Source organism: Callithrix jacchus, chromosome 10, assembly GCF_049354715.1.
Source record: "Callithrix jacchus isolate 240 chromosome 10, calJac240_pri, whole genome shotgun sequence".
Classification (NCBI taxonomy): domain Eukaryota; kingdom Metazoa; phylum Chordata; class Mammalia; order Primates; family Cebidae; genus Callithrix; species Callithrix jacchus.
This window is the reverse complement of record NC_133511.1, coordinates 124,441,890-124,457,798: the sequence shown is the minus strand read 5'-3', so window position 1 is coordinate 124,457,798 and position 15,909 is coordinate 124,441,890. Positions and strand designations below refer to the sequence as shown.

The following is a 15,909-nucleotide window of genomic DNA, read 5'->3' as shown; positions in this document are numbered from 1 at the left end:
CAGCTGCACATTGTCAGTTCACGTAAGGGGTAGGTGGTGGGCAAGAGACCCAGGTCTCCCTGCATGCCAGGCCAGGACTCTCCAGGCACTGGAGGACTCTCTTTATGGCCCAAGCAACATCTGAGTGACCTGAAGAGATCGGCTGTGCCAGGCTAGAGGCCTCCTAGCCAGGGGCACTGAGCCAAGTCCTGTTATTGCTGAAGTCTGTTCCTAGCACCCAGGCTCCTCTTTTCAGGATGTGCCTCTGGCCCCTTCCCAGGCTGCCACCTGCATGGTGGAGTTAAAAGAGTGCACTGCTGAAGTTGGGTAGCCCTGGGTTCCGGTCCTGGTACTATACCTCCAAGCGTGTGTGACCTGAGACAAATGATTCTATTCCGTGAAGCCTCAGCTTCCTCATGTGTAAGTGGGGAAAGATAGCTTCTGTCTTGGAGTTACTGTAAAGATGAAATAAATAGTCTGCGGAAAGCCTTAGCACCTGCCTGCTGTGGGAACAGCTGCGTGCACTTAAACTTTGTTAGTATTTCAGCAAAGTCAACGTCAGTGAGAAATGCCAGCATCGCAGCAGGCTGGAAGAGATGCTGCAGCATCTGCCTCTCCCAACACCCAGGTCAGCCTCAACCCCTCCACCCCTCCCCCTAGGGCTCCTCTCTGTGTCCCCAGCCCCAAAATTCAGTAAAAGTTTGGTGAACAAATGAATGAATTAGTGAGTGCCCCTACTCACCTCTGTGGGCTTCTCCAACACACCCGGCAGGAGGAGACCGGCTAGAGGCCTCCCCAGTTCAGGAACCGTGACACTCCTGGGCAGGGCCCCATCAGTGCTAATCATGCAGCTGTGTGCGACCTGGTGTTTTGGGTACTTGGAGAGCCTTCCCTGGGGATGTCACCAGGTGGGGAGGAAGGGTGGGATACTAGCCAGACTCACCCTCCCCTCTTGGAGGGCAGCTCAGTCATTACCTGGTGCCAGCTTTGGCCCCAGCCAGCCACACTTCTTGAGGGCCTGATCTGCCATCTCCCTGTGGGTGGTGGGGCCTGTGAGAAGGCAGCAAGCCAGTAGCCCCTCGTCAGCTCACGGACTACTCTCACCGACCCATGGAGAGGAGGGCAGAGGTGGTCAGACCCCACAGAGAGGTGACAGGCTTGTCCCAAGGCCACACTGGCCAATTGGAATGGAGGTTTCCTGACTCCCAGAGTAGCTGTGCCCGCTGCAGGGAACCCTGTGGGCCGCACCCGGGGCTACCTCTGCCCTTCTAGCTCAATCCACCCACATTTCTGCCCCAAAGCTCTATCTCCTCCAGGAAGCTCTCCTCCCACCATCCTCCTTGGCCCTAAATGTACCTACTGCCACCTATGGCTGATGTCACACAGTTTAATGAGTGTCCCTAGACTGTGGAATTCTTTTTTTTTTTGAGACACAGTCTTGCTCTGTTGACCCAGGCAACAAAGACCATGTGTAGTGGTATCTTCGGCGCTCAGTGCAGCCTCAAACCCCTGCGCTCAAGCAATCCTCCAGCCTCAGCCACCTGAGTAGCTGGGACTACAGGCATGTGCCACAATACCCGGCTAATTTTTAAATTTTTGGTAGAGATGAGGTCTCTATGTTGCCCAGGCTAGTCTCAAATTCCTCAAGCAATCCTCCTACCTGGGCCTCTCAAAGTGCTGGGATTACAGAGGGAAGCCACTGCCCTCCTGGCCCTAACTGTGAAATTCCTAAAGACAGGGATGGGACCTCCTTGTCCTCTCTGTCCTTAGCAGGACCTGGCAGAGACTGAAAAAGTGCCTGTATTACCTATGGAGCAGACAGAGTGATTCTCTTTCCCATGCTTGTCTGGAACTGGGGGACTGGTGTCTCCTCTAAGCTCTGCTCTCCCACCAGCAACCCCAGATTGGTTGCACTGGAAGGGCCCCTAACAAGATTCCGAGAGCCATAGGGGAGCAAAAACTTTCCCTAGGTCCCCCAGCTGGAAATCAGAGGGCAGCCACCTGTCCCGCCCCATCCCACAGAAACCCTGGAGGGGCCACTCCTGCTCTGTCTTTCCGCTCTTCCTTCCTCCCCAAACCCCAGCAGCTACCCCCATTTAGGGACTTGGCAGAATAAAGGCACAGTCTTTATTCCAGCCCCCAACCGGACTGGCAGCTCCCAGCCTGCTGCCTTTGCCCAGGCATGGCAGAGGGGCACTGGCAGCTTGAAGATGGAGCTGCTTTTCCCTTTGGCAGTGCGGAAGTTGGGGGAGAGGAGGGGAGAGGCTTGGCCCCCACTAGGTGAGGGGAGAGGACAGGGAGGCAAGTCCAGACAAGAGGCAGAGGGAGAACACGACTTTCCCGGCTTGTGGGGTCACTACATTAAGACTCAAAGAAACTGAGGGCTGGGGGGCTGTGTGAAAAGCCAACGGTCCTGGTTTCCACCTGGCCTGTGTCCCTGACTCAGAGCTGCAGCCCTCAGTGCCTGCAAGCCAGTGCTCTCTAGATGCCCCAGGTGGATGTCTGCTGGGGGCAGCACTGTCTACCCCCACCTCTGCTCCAGTCTATTCCTCTCCCCCACACCCGGTCTCCCCTTCCTCCCGGCGCCCTCCTCCCCTCTTTCTCACTTCCCCCCATTTGTCTCTTTGTGTCTCCTCTTTCCTTCCCAGTCTTGTCCCTTCTCTGGTCTCACCCCTCTTCTCTCGCCCCCGCCCCTTTCTTCAGCACCCCCTCCCCTCTGCTCCCCCCACACTGGGGCTGCTTTCTCCCTGACTCAGCAAGGTGCTTTATAAGGTGCTGAGGGGGCTCAGCCAAATCCAAACCACATTGTGCAGACTCCACCAGGAGCGACAGCGAGCGAGGCGGAGGGAGAGGCTGAAGCTGCTCGCCGTTTCCCTCTCCCCTCTCCTCAGCCCCCTCCCTCTGAAAGGGTAGCAGCTAGGGGGGACCTCCTGGCTGGCCTCGTTGCCATGTACCCATGGGTATCTGCCTTCTTGACCTTGGCATGGGCATCAAGAAGTCACTGGGGTCACCCACTAAGAGTGTCACTGAAACTCTACAGTCCTAGCTGGTGGGGGCAGGGAAGAGGTGCGGGGAGACGGAGGCTCTGAGCACTTTTCACAAGGGTCCTCCAGGCAGTGTTCATCAGAGCTGCTACTGAGGTCCCTCAAAGTCCCCTGCCTCCACCCCAATCCAGTTCTCCTTTCCCAGCTCTTTTCTCCTTGTTTGGGGGGGGGGGAAATAAAGGAAGAAAGTAGAGAGAGAGAGAAAACAACCCAACAACAAAGTCTGTCCCACTCCAGTGAGGTAATTGAAAACAAACTTCTTCCCCACCCCCCCCACCCCCCCACCTCAGTGCTCCAGTGCAGAGAAGGGAAGAGCTGCCTGGGACCCAGCACTGGCCATGATCAGGATGCCTGCCCAGGACACAGGCTGGAGGCACTGGAGCTGGACTGGCAGAGTGCCCTCCCTTTCCAGGGGCACCAGGAAGGAGGAGGGACAAGTCTTGGATGCCACTCCAGGGGGAGGCATCACCTTCCAGGTCTGGCCCACCCCTGGCCTCTCCCACTTTGAAACAATAAATAAACAACAACAAAAGCAGCTTATCCAGTGATTTAATTGGTGATGGTTATAGAGCACCCAAGCCTTGGGGACCACATGACTGTCCCCTAGGAAAATCAGGAAGCAGGGCAGTCCCCAGTCCTGGGTGAGAGCTGCCTCCTCTGAGCCTGCTCTCCCCAGCAGCCCTTGGAGAGGGAGGCGGGGACGCCCTCCAGGAGGGTCCAGGCATACCCCCAGGTATCCTGCCCAGTAAGTCCCAACCCAGGCCAGAGGGAAGAAAGGAGGGAGGGCCCTCACCGCCAAGCCACCCCACCTCACCACCGGAAAAACCAACACCCGAAACCCCAAAGGAGGGAGAATGCTGGGTGTCCTCATGGGGAGGCATTTCACAAACAGGGACACTCGGCCGTCCATCGCCCTGAATCGGAGCATTCCCGCTGAGTCACCCTAGAAGCCTCTGGTGTTGAAACTGGTCCGGTGCCTCGTGCTGATTAATGAATTACAAATCCCCCACCCATGTGCATTCTCCCTGGTCACTGGAGGAAGAATGAAGAACCTTGTGAACTTGAGGGAAAAAGTCCCGCCAAGTGCCCTCTTCTCGCCTCTGGGCCGGGCAGTGGGCCTGCGGTGCCCTCTTCCTCCCCCACAGGGGGCATTGTGAGCTGGTTAGTCACCTGCCCCTGCCCCAGCGCCTCGCTTAGCTCTAGCTTTTGGAAATGGGACAGGCGGCGGGACAATAGGCAAGGGGGGCGGTCAGCCCAGACAAAGGGCAGCAGGAAAAACACCATCACTTGCTCCCAGGCCAGCTCGCTGGCATTTGGGAGAATGTGTCATTGCATTTACTCAAGGGGGAGGAGGAGGGAAGGTTGGAGAAGGCAGAGGTAGGGTGGGACCAGGGACCCCACACCAGGCAAGGGGCAGGGGGCAGAGAGCAGGAGGCAGCGTCCCCAGGCCGACGACACCGGGGGAGAAGCCCACCCGAAGCCAGCGCTATCCCCAGGCTCCCGGGAGTCCTCAGACGGACTGATGCCCTCCCCGGCCCCTCCCCCAGGAGGCCCAGGGTGGTACCGCCACAGCCTCGCCTCACCTCACCCCCCCCTCGGTGTTGTGGGAGGGAGAGGGAGCCCCAGAAGCCCTCCCTTCCCTCCTCCCCCCTCCTACCCCCACCCCGGGGAGGGCTGCTACAATTTGTGGTTACAGCTTTACACGTCAGAAAAAAAAAAAAAAGTTTGCAGAATGTCCCACACCGAAAAAAAAATCAGAAACCGAGCGAAAAAAACCTGCGAGTGGGCCTGGCGGATGGGATTATTAAAGCTTCGCTGGAGCCGCGGCTCGCCCTCCCACTCCGCCAGCCTCCGGGAGAGGAGCCGCACCCGGCCGGCCCGGCCCCAGCCCCATGGACCTCCGAGCAGGTAGGAGTCAGGCGGCCAAGGCCCCGGCCCCCGCCCCGCCGAGCAGCCACGAGATCCGGTTCCCGTCCTGCCCCGACCCTCAGGAGCCCTGCGCCGGGGCCGGGCCGGGGAGCTGGGCTCGGGCCGGGGGAGGCACGGCTGGGCGCCCTCGAGAGGGGCCGGGCGGGGACGCGGCATTCCTGGAGTCCGCACGGCGGGGCCAGTAGGTGGCCCGGAGCCGCGGGGAGCCGGCACGATCGCAGACCTGGGGAGACAGCAACCTGGAGCCCCAGCGAGGCGGGTCCCGGTAGCTGCAGCCCAGAACCCCGCGCAAAAGTCAGGGCCAGCGAGTCCGAGCTGGGGAGCGAGGCTGCGGGTGGGAGGAGGGGGCTGGGAGAGGAAGAGGGAGGGAGGCTGGGGGAGCCCGAGGCCCGGCGGCGGGAGGCGAGGGGAGGCCAACACCTCGGGCCGCCCCGCTCTCCCTCCCCCGCCCGCCGGGAGGGGTAGGAAGGCGGGCGGGAGGAAGGGCGGGCGGGAGGAGAGGAGGGCGGAGGGCAGCTCGGAGCCTGGCTGGGCCGGGCCGGACGGGCCGGGCGGGCCGGGCCACGCCGCGGGACTCGCGGCTTCCTCGCTGGGCGCCGCGCGGTCGGAACCCTACATGGTGCCCACTGCCGGGGAGCCCGCGGCAGGTAGGGGCGGTGGGCGGCGGCCGCGAGCCGCCTGGGCCACCGTGGCCTGGGAGTGATTATTGTTGGGGGGGGCGGGCGCAGCCGGGCCGGACCCGGCAGGAAAAAGTCTGTCACCGGCCAGGGAGCAGTGGGAGCAACCGCTCGGCCCGGGCGGGAGGGGAGTTGACGCGCGGGAAAGGGCAGCGCCGGGCAGAGCCCAGAGCCGGGTGCCCCGGACCCCGCCCCCGCCCCCGCCGCCGGGAAGGAGCGACCAGGCGGGAGCGGGAGGGGGCGGGGCCGGGGGCGCCTGGGCCACACTGGGGGAAGGCGCAGCGCCGGGAGGGGTCCCGGAGCGAGAGGTCACCGCCAGGAGGGAGGGCCAGCTGGCCGCCGCCGTGCAGCTTCCCGGCCGAGCCCCTCGAAGGAAACCTTCGAAGGAGTCCCCTCGTGCCTGCTCTCCCCACCGGCTTTCCTTTCCACAACTCCATGCAGGACTCCTGGAGCCCTCCCTACAGACCGCCCCCTCAATCCCAGAGGACCCCTGTTCCCCCAGGTCCCAGCCTGGTCCTCCTCCCGGGGTGGGAGGGGCTGCCAGGAGACCGGGGTGGTGGGAGGAGGGAGATGAGCGGGTGCAGGCAAAGCCCTGGAGAAAGACTGGGGGTCGGGGACACAGCACGCTGCTGTGCCAGGTCCTCCTTAATTGACCCTGACCCAGGGACACCTCTGTGCTTTCACTGCTCCCGGCTGACCTTTGCCACTGCTCAGGAGCACACGCTGCCCCTCTCACCCAAGGGGACATATTCCATTCCCCTAACAGACCAGACGAGCTCCCAGCCAGCTCAGACACCCCCCCTGACCTGGAGCCACACACTCCACCAGGGGAGGAAGCAGATATGGCAGTTGTCTCCAGGCAGCCCCAGAAGTGACACTGCTGATAGGTGTGATGGCTTCCTGTCCCCTTCATTCACAGCCCCACATTCCCGTCCATCACACTTCTAAACGCCACCCCTGCACACCAGCTCCTGGCTCACTGACACTTCACATTCCTCCCCATGGCCGGCCTCTGGTGCACACCTGGCTCCTGCACTCTCTCCCAGCCCCTCCCTCACCCTCTTATTCAACCTACCCCTCCAACTCACCCACCACTGCCCTGGACTCCTCCTTCACTGCTCCCCCTGCCTCTGGCTCTTAGTGGGCTGCAGGGCTCCCCGCCTCTCCCAGCCTCCCTGAGCACACCCAGGGCCCTCTTGCGGCACAGTCAGGAACCCTCTCGCTCCAGCCAAAGCCCAACTCTTGTCTGGCTTGCTTGGTTACTGACTTTACAAGGCAGCGGGGCTGGCCCACCCTCAGCTTCTTCCCCAGGGCCTCTGGCTTCTGTCATTTAGGCTGGAGAGAAGGGCAGGGATGGGGATGCTGAGAGGATAGCAGAGATGAAGCCCCACGTGTTTCAGCTGGGAGGAATTGAGCATGCAAGTGTGACCTCCTTGTGCAAGCCTACAGTCACCTGAGGGGTTGGTGGCCAAGCTAGGTCTCCCAATTCCCAGGCCCATGTGCCCCCACTCACCAAGCCACTTCTCAGCAGCCTGGGGGAAAAGGAACCAAGGAAAAGTCAGAAGCGAGAGAAGAAAGAGAGGGGAAGGCAGCAGCCCAGAGGGTGGAAGGAGGATGGGTTTCTGTGGGCCTTTCCCTGGGAAGGCAGGTCAGGAGATGCTCTAGGGCAGTTTCCTACAGTCACAATGTCTGGACCTCACCCATTCCATCCCTCACCGACTCCATCCCTCAGTTCCCCTCAACAGACCTCTCCAGTGGCAGTGCTGGTCCTGCTCCTGGTCTGGCCTTTCCTCTGGCTCCCAGATTCAGCCAGCCTGCGGCCACCGTGCCACACCTCTGGAGCTCCGCAGTGCCTCCCTGGCTGCAACATTTAGGGCTTACAGCTCTTAGCCCAGCTCTTACAGTCAAAGGTCCAGAGACTCCTGTTGACTGGTCCTGCCACCTAACCACACCCTGGCACATCTGCACAGCTGAACCCTCACCCTCACTGGGAAAGGTCAGCCTGGGAGGGTGTCTAGCCCAGTGACTAAGGGGCAGCTGGCTAAAATGGCTAAAGACATGTGCATATGGGTGTGCCTGCCTGGGTGGGGGGGAGGGAGAGAGAGAGAGAGAGAGAGTGAGTTAGTTCATGAGGAGGGCCTTGGTTCCCAGGGCCCAGGGATCTGGATGGAATTAGGGGCTGGCCGGGAGTGGGGGCCAGGATAGGGGATGGGGGGCTGCTGCAGGAAATGTGAGCTGCACTCATTAGCTCCTCACGTGCTCAGCCGGATTTATAAACACACGGAGAAGACGGGATGTAAACAATCAGTGGGCAGCAGCCAGAGGCAGAGCTGGGGCGGGGGCCAGGCTGGGGGCCAGGACTGCTGGGGAGGGAGAGAGGGGGACCCAGGACACAGCCCCCGATGGCTGGGGTCCACCTGCACACCATGACCCTGAGGGAGGATGGATGAAGGCTCCAGGAAGCCCACCACACGTACTCTCCTCGGAGGCAGGCAAGCTGTGCTGGGTTCATGGGCTCACGACTAACCACAGGTGTTCACCCCGGGCCGCTTTCCCTTCTGCTGCTAGACGTGGGCTTGCCCAGAGTGGAAGTTGTCGTAGCAGGGGCAGAGTCTGTCCTTCTACCCCCCTTTCTCCTCTCCTAACCTCTTCTCCCTCTGGATTCCTGAGAGCCCTTCCCTTTTTCTGGTTCCCTCTGTGGGTCGTCGGAGCCTTCTGTTCTCCCCTGCCCCCCACCTTCAGCCTGCAGCGACACAGTTACCTCAGAACTGAAATATTCCTGGAAACACCGGCCTCGTCTGGTTAATTTCATGAGCCGTTTTTTATGCCGAGATGACTTAGTTCTTGTCTATCCAAAGGCTTCTCCCTCTGCTATCTCTGTGTAGGGAGCTGATCTCCCCTAGGGATGTCCCACAGGGCTCAGAATGGGATAGGGCTAAGTCCCAAGCTGGGTTCCTGAGCATACCTCATGGCCGTGACACAGGCAGAGGCTGCAACTCTGGCCAGTGCGTGGGTAAAGAGGGAGCCCAGCTCCCAGCTCCCAGCTCCGGCTTCAGCTGGTACCCGCAGCCTTGCCGCTAATTTTGTGTGAGGCCAGAGTCGATTCTGAAAGTGACCTCAAGGCTGGGAGGGCCTTTGCCCAATGCAGCAGGTCTCCAGTCTCCAAAACGAATCCTACCCTGTACCCAGAGGATCCTAGAGTGGCTGCCAGATCCCCAGGCTTGGGGTTGTGTTGGGATGTGAGGAACAGGGAGGAGAAAGGAACTGAGTCAGGCAAGAGCTGGGGATGGAAAGGAAGAGTGAGGAAAGCAGCGTCCAGGAGGAAGTCACAGACTCAGAGGGGAAGGAAAGAGGAAGCCAGTCTCCCCAGGGAGCAGCTGAGTGCCTGACTCTGCTCCACACTCCCCTCAAACGAAGACCCTGTGACTGGTAGTGCCCCACCCCTATGCTCCCTCAGTAAAGCCAGCCAGTCACACAGCTGAAAGAGTTTAGACTGACCAGGTGGGCCACTGCAGAAGACCCCACTGACCCCTGGCCTCCATCAGCGACATTTTAGACAAATGGGATCTTGCAGTCTTCCTAGGTTGTAGCCCCCTCTCTAAAACTCTGCCTCAGCACTGTGATTAACCCTAACCTCCAACCCATCCTAACCATGGGCAAAGGGCTGTGCCTATCTAACTTACTTCTAGCTATCAAAGCAACCTGTGTTGCCACAGAAGAATCTGACAGTGTAAAATAGGAACTACAGCGGTGGTGGGAAGGTGGTAGCGAAAAGAAAGAAAAAGAACTACAGGAAAGAAACCACTCGTGACCTCACACCTCTTCAAGCTGAAAACCCAAACTAGCCCTGCTCTTCATGACATGACAAGCAGCGCCCCATCTGACATCTAACCCGACCGAGTCAGACCTCCAGCTCACCCTCTGCCTGCCCAGACCTCACCACTTCCCCTGCTGGACTCAAACCTCAACCGCACTAAATCAACCAAATCCCAAGTCTAAACTAATCTGAAACCTTTAAAGTAACCCAGTGCTTAAACCTGAGCTAGGCCAATGCCGATTACATCTGCCCTGGCCAAACCCGAACTGCCTTTGCCAGTCCAAAGTATCCACTGGATCCTCACCTTGGTCTTCACCTGAAATCCCAGAAAAGCATATTTCCCAGCTGCCCACGTCCCTCTTTACAGCAGCTAACCCTGGCCTCTGGACTCCTGGTATCCTAGGATGGCCAAACCCTGCAGTGCCACCAGCCGAGAAGCCCAACTCATCAAATGCACCTCTCTCCTTTCCTGTTCCCACCCTCGCAGACTGACGGAAAGGCCTCGTTAAAGTCCAACTTTTCCCCACCCAACACCAAGAATGGGGAGGCCCTCCACACTGCCACCATCCCCTGAGAGTGGACACTAAACCTCCTTTAATCTAACCCCACCCTAAGCTTTCCACACCCAGGAATATGCCCAGCATAATCCAAAACTAGCTCCATGAGGCAGCCTGACTCTGGTGGTCTAGCTCCATACCTTGCCTCTTATGGCCGACGCTGTTCTTGGCGGCCGCCTCTCTCCGGCCTCCTCCCTCTGGGCTGACTGTGCTAAGCCTGCCAGCTCTGACATGTGCTGTCTCCCACTCTTTGACTCCCCTCAAGCTGCAGAGGGACTGGGAGATTGGCAGAAAGCTAGGGCACGACTAGAACACAGGCAGGTCGACCAGTCCCTAGGCCTGGCCCGTCCCTCCATGTACACACCATACATGTTGGCACACACACAGTGACACGCATGCCAAAGACTCTCAGCTGACAAGCAGATATACTCTCTACTGATAGACACTCATGCGTGCCAAGTCCTCATCCTCAAACACACACATGCCTGCTCTCTCCCCTCTCGCCAGGAGTGTTTCCCCTCCTCCATCCCCTCTGCCTCCCATCTGGTGTCCCACCCTCACCCGATCCCAGCCCAACATGGGGACAGACACCTGAAGGGCTGCCAGCTGCTTCCCTGCATGGTCCTGGGCTGCACTCATGCTTCTCGTCCGTCCTGCCCACAGGGGACTCGTGGGGGATGTTAGCGTGCCTGTGCACGGTGCTCTGGCACCTCCCTGCAGTGCCAGCTCTCAATCGCACAGGGGACCTAGGGCCTGGTCCCTCCATCCAGAAAACCTATGACCTCACCCGCTACCTGGAGCACCAACTCCGAAGCTTGGCTGGGACCTATGTGAGTATCCAGCATAGGAGTCTGGGAGTTGGGGAGCAGCGAGGAGTTGGGGGAGGGGAATCCTAACCGTGGATGGTCCCAGTAAATGATGGGGTGAGGAGGGGCTCTTTGGCTCCCACCAGTCCCCCTGTCTTGCCTATCATCTGCCCTTCCCTCTTAGGTGGCCCCCCCACCTCCCCATCCCTGGCCCCGGGACTAGGCATGTGGGCAGGCCTAGCACCCGCCTTGGCCCATTGCCCCACTGGCTGCCAGCCCAGCCGCCCGCCTCCCCCTGGGGGCCGGGGAAGTCTCCTCTGTTTACACCGTGTTGTGGTGTCTCTTGCGAGGGCGAGGTTGGGTGGGGATGGAGGGGCCCCACCTCCCATCCCTGCGTTCCAGCTCGCCTCTGCCCCCAGACCTGGGGCCCTGCTGCTCTGGACCCAGGGGCCTCCCTTCCTTCTGCCTCTCCCATCCTAGCTGAGCCTCCTAGGGGGGTCATGGGGGAAGGGGGCTGCAGGGAACCCAGGCAGTAGTGGCAGGGGGTTTAGGATGTGGACGGAGGTTTTGCTGTAAGGATCTGGGGGTGGTCCAGAGGTGTTCAGAGAGCCCAGGAGAGAAGGAAGGAGGGTCAGAGGAGCCGAGGACCATGGGGAACCGGCCCCCTCTTCCCGTGTTCCTCTTCCACATCCCAGACCCTACTCTGGAGCCAGGGAAGGAAAAGGGAGGAGGGTGGCGGGGGAGCTGGCTCCAGCCCCAGGATACACCGAGGAAATTAGTTTGTCTCTGTGCTTGTCAGCGTGTGAACCTCCCCCTGGGCCCTTGCCTATCCCAGGCCTCTCCCCTTGCTTCTCCCTTCCTCTCCCAGTTACACATCTCCTTCACCCCTTTCCCTGGGCCCCAGCCGCTCCCCTGAGGGTTGGCAAGGACTCTGCCCTCTTCCCTACACCATGCTGTCTTCCATAGCCTGCCTCCTGTCCTACTCATGAGACTGCCTCCGTTCCTTCCTTCTGCAGCCCTGCTCCTATCAGTTGAACCCTTCCTTCGGGGTATGAGTACCCATCTCTCCCCAGCCCCTCAGCTGGTATGCCCAGGTGTGTCAGAGGCAAATGGGGCTCTGGTGCCAACGGCCCCCTCTCATCTCTCACTTGTTGCTTGTGCAGAAAACCTTTGCTTCACTCCACTGCCCCCTCTAATTCCCGACCTTTTTTCTCTCCTGGCTTTCCCTGCCAAATTTCTCGAAGGAGTGGTCTACACCCTCTGCCTCCACTTCCTCTCCACCCACTCACTTCTTAACCCCCTGCAATCTGGCTTCCAGGCCCAGCAGCGGTTCTCTCCAAGGTCGCCAGGCACCTCCTTGCCAAGCCTGACAGTGTTGAGGGCTCGCTCTCCTTGCTCTCTGCTCTGCAGCCACACTGCTGAGCACTGCTGCCTTCTCCAGTTCCTCCTCCTTGGCCTCTGCACTCCCCTGGGCCACCTTCTACCTCTCCAGCCTCATGCCCTGGCTCCTCCAGGCTCCTCTTCTTCTCTGTCCTGCCCCCACAGTGGGCACTTTCCCGAGGTTTGCCCACCCAGTCCATCAGCACGTCCTTCCTGAGCGTCTCCTCCTCCTCTTTTGACACCTCTCCATAGAAGAGCTCATCACCACCACTGCTTCAACTGTCACCTCCACACAAATGATGTCCTTGTTGGAGAAACTCAGGGAGACCCATGAACAGAGAAGCCTAGTGTGGAGACAGGGCCAGTGTCAGGGGACACAAAAAATAGAAACTTTGAGAGCCGATATCTCCTTGGTGGTGACCCGGCTTCTCTGCCCTCCTCCTTCCCCATCACGCTCTCCTTTTCACAGCTGAACTACCTGGGCCCCCCTTTCAACGAGCCTGACTTCAACCCTCCCCGCCTGGGGGCAGAGACTCTGCCCAGGGCCACTGTTGACTTGGAGGTATGGCGAAGCCTCAATGACAAACTTCGGCTGACCCAGAACTATGAGGCCTACAGCCACCTTCTGTGTTACCTGCGTGGCCTCAACCGTCAAGCCGCCACTGCTGAGCTGCGCCGCAGCCTGGCCCACTTCTGCACCAGCCTCCAGGGCCTGCTGGGTAGCATTGCGGGTGTCATGGCAGCTCTGGGCTACCCGCTGCCCCAGCCTTTGCCTGGGACTGAACCCACTTGGACTCCTGGCCCTGCCCACAGTGACTTCCTCCAGAAAATGGATGACTTCTGGCTGCTGAAGGAGCTGCAGACCTGGCTGTGGCGCTCGGCCAAGGACTTCAACCGGCTCAAGAAGAAGATGCAGCCTCCAGCAGCTGCAGTCACCCTGCACCTGGGGGCTCATGGCTTCTGACTTCTGACCTTTGCCACCTCCTCTTTGCTCCCCCTTCAAACCCTGCTCCCACTTTGGGAGAGCCAGCCCTGTATGCCAACACCTGCTGAGCCAGGAGACAGAAGCTGTGAGCCTCTGACCCTCTCCTGGACCAGCTGGGGGTGTGATGCCATCAGCCCTGTCTCCTCCCCACCTCCCAAAGGTCTACTGAGCTGGGGAGGAGGTGCCTTAGGCCTTGTCCTGTCCTGTTTCTACAGGAAGTCATACTCAAGGGAGTCTGAAGTCGCTCAAGTTGGTGCAAAGGCTCTCATGGCCTCCTGCTTCTTGCCCACCACTTGGCCAGTGCCCACCCAGCCTCTCAGGGGGGCAGGGGGCGAGGGGCCACCACCACACATGCCTTTCTGGGGTGAAGCCTTTTGGCTGCCCCACTGTCCTTGGATGGATGTTGCTCCTTTACCCCCAAATCACTCTATACATCCAATTCAGGAAACAAACATGATGGTAATTCTACATAAAAAGAGATGAGATTGACAGTGCAGGGCTGGGGTCTGCATTGGAGGTGCCCTATAAACCAGAAGAGATAATACTGAAAGCAGAGGGGCAGGGACAGACCAGACCAGACCCAGGAGTCTCCAAAGCACAGAGTGGCAAACAAAAGCTGAGCTGAGCGTCAGGACCTTGCCCCGAGTTGTCTTCAGCACTATAGTGCCTCCTCTCTGCCCCTTTCCCAGGATATCTGCGGGCTGCCCAGGCTGGGGAGGGCAACCATAGCCACACCACAGGATCTGAAAGTTTACATTGCAGTAGCATTTTGGGGTGTGGGGTGGCAGCTCCCCCAGGCCCTGCCCCCAGCCCCACCCACTCATGACTCTTAAGTGTGTTGTATTAATATTTATTTATTTGGAGATGTTATTTATTAGATGATATTTATTGCAGAATTTCTATTCTTGTATTAACAAATAAAATGCTTGCCCCAGAACTTAGTGTCTTTGCCCGGTCTCACCCCTCCTCCTGGTGCTCCTCAGGCTCTCTTGCTGTCCCTGGCTCCCACTCCCTGCTTGACTCTGATGGAGCTACACAGAGCTCTGGGAAGAGGTGATCTTCCTCCCTGCACTGGGGCAAGATCCACAACTCGGACTTGTCCACTCCTGCTCCCACCACCAACCCCATGATCCCTCAGTCCTTCCGCACAGCTTCTGTCCATCCCAGGTTTTCCTCAACCTGCCTTTGCTCGGTCTTCCTCACCTTTCTGGGTTTTGGGTTTTTTTGAGAGAGTCTCACTCTGTCGCCCAGACTGGAGTGCAGTGGCACGATCTTGGCTCACTGCAACCTCCACCTCCTGGGTTCAAGTGATTCTCATGCCTCAGCCTCCTGAGTAGCTGGGATTACAGGGGTAAGCCACCGTGCCCAGCTAATCTTTTTGTATTTTTAGTAGAGACAGTGTTTCACCATGTTGTCCAGGCTGGTCTCAAACCCCTGATCTCAGGTGATCCACCTACCTCAGCCTCCCAAAATGCTGGGATTACAGGTGTGAGCCACCTCGCCTGGCCATCTTCACTTTTCTCGATTGCATTAATGGTCTCACAGGTCTGTCTTCCCGCCTGGAACTTCTGTCTGCCCTCTGGCCCAGCCTCCATGTGATGAGCAAAGCTATTCATCTGCCTCTCTGAGCTCTACCCTGAGCAGTCAGCTCCTGGGCATTCACTCCCCAGCTTCCCCAGGACTCCCGTCTGTCTCTGTCCACTGGGGCTTCGAGAGTGATAACCCTCACACTTCAACACCCTGCGTCTCCTAAGAAGGGAGACAGACTGTGACCAAGTCACAATCCTCAGCTGTAATTCTACTGCTTTCTCTCCAATATGTGTAAGACAGCATATAGAGCTACACAGAGCTCTGGGAAGAGGTGATCTCCCTCCCTGCACTGGGGCAAGATCCACAACTCGGAGTTGTCCACTCCTGCTCCCACCACCAACCCCATGATCCCTCAGTCCTTCCGCACAGCTTCTGTCCATCCCAGGTCTTCCTCACCTTTCTGGGTGGAAAAGAGAAAAGCTCAGATTGGGAGAGAATGGGATAGACGCTATTCAAGGGATGCCTTAAGCTCAAATCTCAGATTCATAACCTACTAGCTGAGCAACCTTAGACAAATGAAAGCTTCCCATTCTCCAGTTTCCCCAGGAGTAACGTGAGGATAATTAAATGCCCTTCTAAGATTGCTGGGAAGGATAACGGGAACAGCAAAGGTGAGATGCTTGGCTACAGCAGCAGCTGTCGTAATTACAGATGACTTAGGCCACAGCAGCATGTCATGACACTTTAGTTAAGAACAACTGGGTTAGTTCATGGATGAATAGCTCCCAGGTAATACATGGATATTTTATGGACCTTGAGAGCTTGTTTGGAGGTTCTAGGGGACTGCAGCTATTCATAGAGCCTTGATCAAAGACTGATCCTCCTCTACCCGGGATGGTTGTCCTCTTCCACTGAGTGCACAGCTTCGGGAGGGACGCACACAGAGCAGTGATGGAGGAAGGGGACACCCACCTAGCCATCCAGATCAGCCGAATCAACCCTGGAGGTCAATGGGGTGACAGATGTCGCAGCTAGATCGCCCTCACATCCTACATGAATATTTTATAAGGGCCTCCTGGAGATAATGCCTTAAGTGAAGGAAGTAAGAAATGATGGCAATGTCAATCAGTTGACAAATATTTTAAAGACCTAATCACCTGCCTGGCACTGTGCCAACTGGTGTAGAAAAGCCAAAAGAAGCCTCA

The 15,909-nt window shown here is 58.6% G+C and overlaps 2 protein-coding genes across 6 annotated transcripts in view; one reads left to right on the top strand and one right to left on the bottom strand.

Annotated features, from left to right (window-relative positions):
• The window catches only part of RAD9A (RAD9 checkpoint clamp component A), a 75,072-nt gene that overhangs the window by 19,180 nt on the left and 39,983 nt on the right, over positions 1-15,909 (bottom strand). The window lies entirely within an intron of this gene.
• CLCF1 (cardiotrophin like cytokine factor 1) lies at positions 4,791-14,111 on the top strand. 2 transcript variants are annotated; one of them, XM_002755578.7, is made up of 3 exons: positions 4,791-4,931; positions 10,667-10,833; positions 12,659-14,111. In XM_002755578.7, the coding sequence occupies exons 1-3, from the start codon at positions 4,916-4,918 to the stop codon at positions 13,151-13,153; spliced, it is 678 nt and encodes a 225-aa protein (XP_002755624.1). In that variant the 5' UTR covers positions 4,791-4,915; the 3' UTR covers positions 13,154-14,111. The 2 variants fall into 2 exon arrangements, with proteins under 2 accessions (XP_002755624.1, XP_035119375.1); XM_035263484.3 differs by lacking the exon at positions 4,791-4,931 and adding an exon at positions 5,444-5,599.

Coding starts and splice junctions, on each gene's coding strand:
- CLCF1 (XM_035263484.3), top strand. CDS start 5,569: ATGGTGCCCACTGCCGGGGAGCCCGCGGCAG. Junction 5,600..10,666: donor TGCCGGGGAGCCCGCGGCAG/GTAGGGGCGGTG, acceptor TCCTGCCCACAG/GGGACTCGTGGGGGATGTTA. Junction 10,834..12,658: donor GAAGCTTGGCTGGGACCTAT/GTGAGTATCCAG, acceptor TCCTTTTCACAG/CTGAACTACCTGGGCCCCCC.